Raw genomic sequence first — 7,221 nt, forward strand, 5'->3', positions numbered from 1 at the left:
GCAGACATCCTGCTACTGCAGTGTGTATATACTCGCACACACACACACAGAATAAAAGGGTTATCGTACTCCACGAGCACATGCAGGCATAAATGGAAAGCAATTAGGATTAACGCACCCTCCACTCCACACACCACACACCACGAGGATGCCACACACACACACACACACAGAGAGAGAGAGAAGCAACCACACAAAGGGGCAGCAGTTGAGCCCCAAGCAATCATTAGGAAGGGAAGGGGGGTAAATACATCCACCATGAGCTCGCAGCACACACACACACAGAGAGCGAGCGAGGAGGCATGTTACTTGTCCACGATGCTCATGACACAGCCGTCACTGCAAACAACGCCAGCAGAAGCAGCGGAGGTGCATGCACCCACACAGCACCGCCGCTGCTGTCCACCGCCTTCGTGTCTTGGCCCTTGTCGGTTGACGGACTGCTGTTCGGCTGGCTGCTGCTTGTGGCTTCTGTGGCACTCGTGGAAGTAGAGGTGGGAGATGTCTGCGATTGCACGGCATCACTTTGTTCGACTGCAGCCTGAGCAGCACTCTCAACAGGCTCCCCCTCGGGGTGATCGTCAGCAGCGCTCTCAGCCTCAGGTGTGTTTACTGCAGGTGGAGTGGGACCAGAAGCTGGGGCGTCATTCCTCGTTCCGCCGGGTCTGTGAGCGTCCTTGGGACCATTCGAAGATCCACCGACGTCTCCCTGCTGTTTCTCTGCTATCTTCTTGTCACCTTGAAGACTTTGCCCTGGACCGCTTGGCAGAGTTTCATGACCCGTATTATCGATGGTTTTCTCAGTTGGCTGGAGTATTTTACTCCCATCTTTATGAATCACTTCTTGCTTTTGTAAATTCAGGTTAGCACGTTCGGTCCCACCTGAAGCACCGGGCGACTGCTTCTGGCCCTTCGTCCCCAGAGGGAGTCCAGCAGGCTTACAGGCCGGACGTTTACCTGTTGCATCCTCAGGAGGCGTGCACCCCTCCTCCTTCGGGAGAGTAGGGGTATCGATATTATCATCAACACCCTTATGCACCGGTGGGAGCTTTCTCTCGCAAGGATGAGTTGCGCCTCCTACACAAGACCCATCCGTCTCAGACCCATGACTGCTTGTATCAACGATTTGGGGCTGTGGACAGGGCTGAGATTCTTTCTCTGGGCAGGGAGCAGGAACAACAGAAGACGGTGGTTTAACACAATCCATTTTATCAAGCTTTCCATCACATTCTGCCACACTGTTATCGGGCTCACTTTCAACTCGATCAGTGTGAGATGCAGCCAACTGAGAAGTACCCTGGGCTCCACGGTCACCCTTACTTGCCTTGGGCATTTTAGAACCTTTACATTTTTCAGTTTCAGGCGGCACGCAATCACCAGTGTCGGTGTTCCCTTCCTCGGCAGCACGCACGCAGGAACACCACACAAAGAGCACACACACAAACAACACGTAGCGCATCGTCATCATCATCGTCAGCACTGCTCCTACAGAGAGAGAGAAAAAGAGCAAAGAAAAACAGACAGTACAGAGCAGCACCCATGCAGCATTCAGTCCGCCACTTCAGTACCGCAACACAATCACCCAAACATCCCAATCAAACACCCAGTTACAAGAGGCCGAGGCATGACGACAGTGGCGTCTTGTTCCCAGAGGAGCGCACCCAAACAGCCCAACAAACAATGGAGGTGCCTGCCGTCAAGTGTGTCCCTGCCCCACACCCAACACACAGCTGCAGGCATCACACAACAAGCCCATCAAGCACCGCAGAACCATTCACACACACACACACACACACACACACACACACACACAAGTGAGTGGGCGGCAAGGGAAACACACCGAAGGGAATTAAAGAGCCGCAGCACACATGCGCCCAACACAAATCTTCCCCACAAAGCAAGTCTCTTAATAAAGAATCGGCACCCAATCAAAGTGCATGCAGACATCCTGCTACTGCAGTGTGGATATACTCGCACACACACACACACACACAGAATAAAAGGGTTATCGTACTCCACGAGCACATGCAGGCAGAAATGAAAAGCAATTAGGATTAACGCACCCTCCACCCCACACACCACGAGGATGCCACACACCCACAGCCCCCTCACACGCATCCATCCAGCGAGCACAGCCACGGTGTGGTGCATGTGCAAGAGGACGGCAGCAGCAACAAGACACACACACACACAACGGACATGTGCTCCACAGCGAAGAGGACGGCGCAGTGGCAGGGTGGGCTCACAAGTGTGCACACCGCCGCCATGGGTGCGTCAGCAATACGCAATCACACACACACAGAGAGAAACAAAAGAAACAACCACACAAAGGGGCAGCAGTTGAGCCCCAAGCAATCATTAGGAAGAGAGGGGATAAATACATCCACCATGAGCTCGCAGCATACACACAGAGAGAGAGCGACGAAGCATTTTACTTGGCCACGATGCTCATCACACAGCCGTCACTGCAAACAACGTCAGCAGAAGCAGCGGTGCATGCACCCACACAGGACTGACGCTGCTGTCCGCATTCTTCGTGTCCTTCACGTTCTCAACTTCTGGAGCAGCAGCAGTGGTGGCAGGGTTGCTGTTTGTCGCCTCACTGACAGCAGCTGTGTTACGCTCCTTTTCGGGCACAGGTGCAGGAGCGGGATCCGCAGCAACAGGTGACGAGGTTTCAATATCCTTTGCAGGGACACTAACAGCACGAGGGTTGTTCTCTTTATTGGAATGCTGCTGGGGAGCCGTACTCTGCACATCCTTATGCGGGTCGGTGTTACTGACAGTTTCTGCTTTCGGTGCCTCTTGCTGAGACTTCACTTCCTCTTCAGGTTTGATGCTGGATGATGAGGAACTGCTGGCTTCCTTACCAGTTTGCTCGTTGAGCTTCGTTTCCTTGAGGTGGTGTGCTTCTTCTTTTTCTTGCAGTGGCGCTGCTACACGATCAGCAACGTGTTCCTGCTCTCTGGGAGCCGTTTCTGTGTGTTGTGTCTCCGCCACACTTAAATTCTCTGTATGGCTGCGCTGGTCTTCCACTTCTGATTTTTTCACCTCTGTGACTTCTTCCACCTTTTTCTCGGGTTTGCTCTTAAGACCTCTTTGGGCCCAAGAACTTGTAGGCTTTCTGGCCTTTTCCGCATCTTCGGGAGTACCGGGGGCCACAGTAATACCTTCCTCTGTGTAATTCTGTTTAGCAGAAATTTGTGGAGCCGCCTTCTTCATCAATTCTGAATAACGCATCCCCAAAACAATCTTCTTCGGCACCTGGTCCCCCGGAACGTTGCTGGTGTGTTGAGTCTGCGCCGCCCCCACCGCCGCCTCCCCGCCGCCGGCTGCCGCACACCCGCCGGCACACCACACGCAGAGGGCACACACAAGCAGCACGCAGCGCATCATCTTCGGTGTTGCTTTGAGAGCACTTCCTACCAACGAGGCACAGCAGCAAAACAACAATGTGGAAAGCGTCACAGAGGTACAAACAGGTGTTCCTTCTCTCGCCGACCAGCGGAATATTTCCGTTTTATCTCTCCCACACACCCCATTGCCCACGCACAAAAAGCACAACACAACACAGCAAGGCATGCCCACTGTAGAGAGTTTCAAAAAAGGACGCCGCATCTTTCCTCTTCTGGTTGCTTTTTTGGGGGAAGAAAAACAAAAGCCCGCGTTAACGCCCACTCGTCCTGCGCGGGCCGTGGCACACCCGTGCTGCTCCTCCTGCGCCCGTGTGCGTGCATCAATAAGCCACCCTGGATTATCGCAGCACAACAGTGGTACAATGCACCACCCAACCCAATCTGGTTATCGTATCCTTCCCCCCTCTTTCTTCTCTTCGACAGCCACTCAGTGTTGAAGCAGGAACGACGATGTGAGGATGAGGGACGGATTTATATTTTTTGTCGTGTGGGAGCCGCCAATTATCAGCAGATCCGTGATGAGTTGTGCGGAATGACGGAGTGAAACCTCCCAAGCCGCCGTGAAGGCGCTTGATTACAGACCCCCTGCTGTTTTGTTGCGCAGCTGGCTGCTGCATTCTCTTTCTCTCTCTCTCATAGGCCTTGACTCGGCCGAGCGACTCCCTTACATCAGTCCGATTCCACTTCTACATTTCTGGGAGAAAGGAGCGCGCGTCACCAGAAACGCCAAAAAAAAAATTGCAAGAGGAATGAGAAGACCAACAGTATCGGTAGGCAGAGCTGGGGCGAACAAAGAGTTGCGTGCAGTTGTGTGTGTGTGTGTGTGTGTATGCATATGTGTGTTCATGTGCATGTGAATGTGCAAGGCATGCAAATTCCATGCGCAAACCCTCTAGTTGGTTTTCCAGATGCACTTTGTACATGTGATATCTCTGCGGCACATCGGAAGTCTTCTTCCGCGGCTTCCGTTGCGTATTCCCAATTTTTATACAACATCCTATTTGACGCACGCTTCACACAAACATTCCCTTCCTCCCTTCCGCTGCGTTATATTGATTGCGATGCAACCTTGTGCTGCGTCTGTGTTTCCCCCTCAAGTACATGCGCGTGCCATCTATTCGACGAGGCGGTACGACACAGTGTAGTGGCCGGGGCCCGGCGCCTTGGGGTTCTTGCGCTGCCACCGCTCCGACTGCAGCCGATGGCCGCAGAACTGCGTCTCCTTTGTGATCTGCTTCTCGAACAACGGCACCGACTTGCCGTGCTGTGGGATGTCAGTATTGTACACCGCGTGGGCGCCACAGCCGGTGGTCGTGAATATCTTGGCGCGCTTCTCACGCGACACCTGCGTCTCTATCATCGGGTTGCCCGTCAATCGAGGCTCCACCAACGCCCGCTTGCTGGTGTCGTACCACAAATCACGCATAGGCAGCTGCGTCGGCGGCGTGGAGCTGACGATACCAAAGTCTGTCGTGCGCTCTGTTGTTGGCTTTGTCCACTTGAGGTTTGGCACATCGCCGATCTCCGTCGTGTTCGGCCGGTGCAGCGGGACATGACCTGGCGCAGTCGGGTGGATGAATGGGCATGGTGTACGCTTTGTCACAAGCGTCATCTCCACATTATCGGGTGCCTCATGCGATGTCATGGGCGCGGATGAGCTTCGCCCAGCCATTGTGGCGAACTGTCGCACCCTCCGTGCCTCACAGTGGTCAAAGATGCTCCGTGGGAAGTTCAGGTCCCGCTCAATGGAGACTGTGTTGTCTGGTGCCTTGGCGCGCTTCTGTGCGTCGTCGTCCTCTGATATGCGCGGCGCCATTGTCACCGACCGTGTTCGTGGTCGCACCATCTTGAGGGCCGTGCCGACATCCACAAAATCTGCCTGCGACTGAGGCGCCGGTGGTTTATTGCGCCAGTCGCCCGCACGCCCGGTATCACGGTCCATACATACCACGCGGTGTGGGTTTTCTGCAATGTCACCAGCAAAGTCATACATGCCCACCACTGCAGTCGTTGACACGCCGTCATGGCGACGCTGCGTAAGGGTGACATCAAATTTCACCGGGCAGCGTGAGCGCTTCACTGTCGACCGGACATCGGCGTATGGGTAGTACGCCAAGTCCTTCGCCGCGCTGCAGGTGGCGAGTGGAATACGGACTGTTTTGGAGACGAACATAGAGCTTCCCTTCACTGGCGGTGGTGATGCTGCATGTGGCTGACTGGAGGAAGCACCCGCCATCGTTGCGGACCGATACGCAACGGTCGAGAAGCCACATCCCCTTGAGCTCTCTGCCATTAGTGCTCCGACCGATGGTTGCGAGGGCTGCGGCTCCGGTACGACCTCCACTGTTACGATCTGATCAGACAGCATTGGCGACGCCCGCCCCTTTGGCGCGGCGGATTCGCGAGGGGCGATGTAGCCTCCCACCACGCGCGGCTCCACCTGTGTGTAGCGCTGGTGGTAGTGGCCGAGTTCCGGCTGCCGCACGCCCGGCAGGCTGCGTCGCTCCCTGAAGCGTGGCGTCATGAGGAAGCTTGAGGTGCCCGTTGGCACATCGCCGCGTGGCAACGTGGAGGCTGCATGCAGCAGCCCCTCCGCGGGACCAGTGGAGAGCAGCGAGGCGGCAATATCCCCTTCGCCCATCGCCGCCACCCCGAAGGTGGAGGCGGTAGGCCAGTACTCCTGCGCCACGTCGTCGGGAATTGCGCCAGCGTCAATGAGGCGATTGGCGGCGAGGGTGCAGAGCGTTGGCTCCAGATACCGCGCGTCGTCGGGATGGGGCGCACTCTCTTCGGTCGCCTCCGCCGCTCGCGCGGCCCGCAGCGCGTCGATGCGATAAGGGCGGAAGCTGCTGATTAACTCGTCGTCATCGGCGATGAGCCTCACGGTGTCAACGGTGGGGATCATGCCCACAATCGTGTTGTACCCTGCCCCGCCGATTTTAACGCCGCCCAATTCTGTGGAGCCTTCGTCGGCGGTCCTTGTGAAGGATGGCGCCATCGTGCGGAGCACCGGCAGGAGCAGCTTGCGCTCTGCTGCGACGTCCCACGCGGCTTGCCGATCACGCTGCAGCTGNCGTGCGGAGCACCGGCAGGAGCAGCTTGCGCTCTGCTGCGACGTCCCACGCGGCTTGCCGATCACGCTGCAGCTGCAGCAGCCGGTCACGCTCCTTCTTTGCCAGGGAGCTTGTCTTGGACAAGGAGTCCGGGAGGAGGTGGACGTGCGATCTGCTGGCGTCCATCATGCGGCCAACGTGGCTCTGGCTCGGCTGTGCCGCCGCCATGATGCGCTTCAGCGTCTGCGGGTCGTCCACGACACTTTCAGCTCCCGCCACCATATCTTTTGTTTGGTCGGGTAAACTGTGTGCGGGTGTGTGTATTATGTATTTGCCCTGTGGGGGGTTGGTGGGGGCAGGCGCCGCCTCACTGTGACAGCTAGCGCGCGACGCGACGCAAAGAAGAGGGAAGGGGAGACGAGACGAGAGGTGCCACACCGGCGAGCGTCTAGCACCTCCACGCGGAGGAGGAGCGCGCCCACACAGACACACACAGAGAGAGAGAGAGAGAGAGACATACACACGCACACACGCAGAGAGACAGAGACAGAGAGAAAGAGAGAGAGGAGGAGGAAATGGACGCCGGCGGATAGGCTGGTAGCAGCAGCCGCAGCAGACAGAGTGAAGTCACCCCACACCACCACACGACACACATTTTCGTTCCTCGTTGCTTATATCAAGAAGAAAAAAAAAAAGAAGAAGACACAATGACATGCCACCCCGCGCTCACCAACACACACACACACACACAC

The 7,221-nt window shown here is 56.3% G+C and overlaps 4 protein-coding genes across 4 annotated transcripts; all 4 read right to left on the reverse strand.

The window, feature by feature from the left end:
* Positions 1 to 322: 322 nt before the first annotated feature.
* DQ04_04521000 (hypothetical protein) lies at positions 323 to 1,471 on the reverse strand (the record flags this gene model as incomplete). The annotated part of the gene is made up of 1 exon (XM_009313627.1): positions 323 to 1,471. The coding sequence occupies one exon, from the start codon at positions 1,469 to 1,471 to the stop codon at positions 323 to 325; it is 1,149 nt and encodes a 382-aa protein (XP_009311902.1).
* A 980-nt stretch (positions 1,472 to 2,451) lies between these two features.
* On the reverse strand, positions 2,452 to 3,396 carry DQ04_04521010 (hypothetical protein; the record flags this gene model as incomplete). The annotated part of the gene is made up of 1 exon (XM_009313628.1): positions 2,452 to 3,396. One exon carries the CDS (start codon positions 3,394 to 3,396, stop codon positions 2,452 to 2,454), a length of 945 nt encoding a protein of 314 aa, XP_009311903.1.
* A 1,134-nt stretch (positions 3,397 to 4,530) lies between these two features.
* On the reverse strand, positions 4,531 to 6,414 carry DQ04_04521020 (hypothetical protein; the record flags this gene model as incomplete). Its single annotated transcript, XM_009313629.1, has 1 exon — positions 4,531 to 6,414. The coding sequence occupies one exon, from the start codon at positions 6,412 to 6,414 to the stop codon at positions 4,531 to 4,533; it is 1,884 nt and encodes a 627-aa protein (XP_009311904.1).
* Positions 6,415 to 6,475: 61 nt separating this feature from the next.
* On the reverse strand, positions 6,476 to 6,751 carry DQ04_04521030 (hypothetical protein; the record flags this gene model as incomplete). Its single annotated transcript, XM_009313630.1, has 1 exon — positions 6,476 to 6,751. One exon carries the CDS (start codon positions 6,749 to 6,751, stop codon positions 6,476 to 6,478), a length of 276 nt encoding a protein of 91 aa, XP_009311905.1.
* Between the last annotated feature and the right edge of the window lie 470 nt (positions 6,752 to 7,221).

Source organism: Trypanosoma grayi (genome assembly GCF_000691245.1).
Source record: "Trypanosoma grayi strain ANR4 Tgr_452_V1, whole genome shotgun sequence".
Taxonomy (NCBI): Eukaryota; Euglenozoa; class Kinetoplastea; order Trypanosomatida; family Trypanosomatidae; genus Trypanosoma; species Trypanosoma grayi.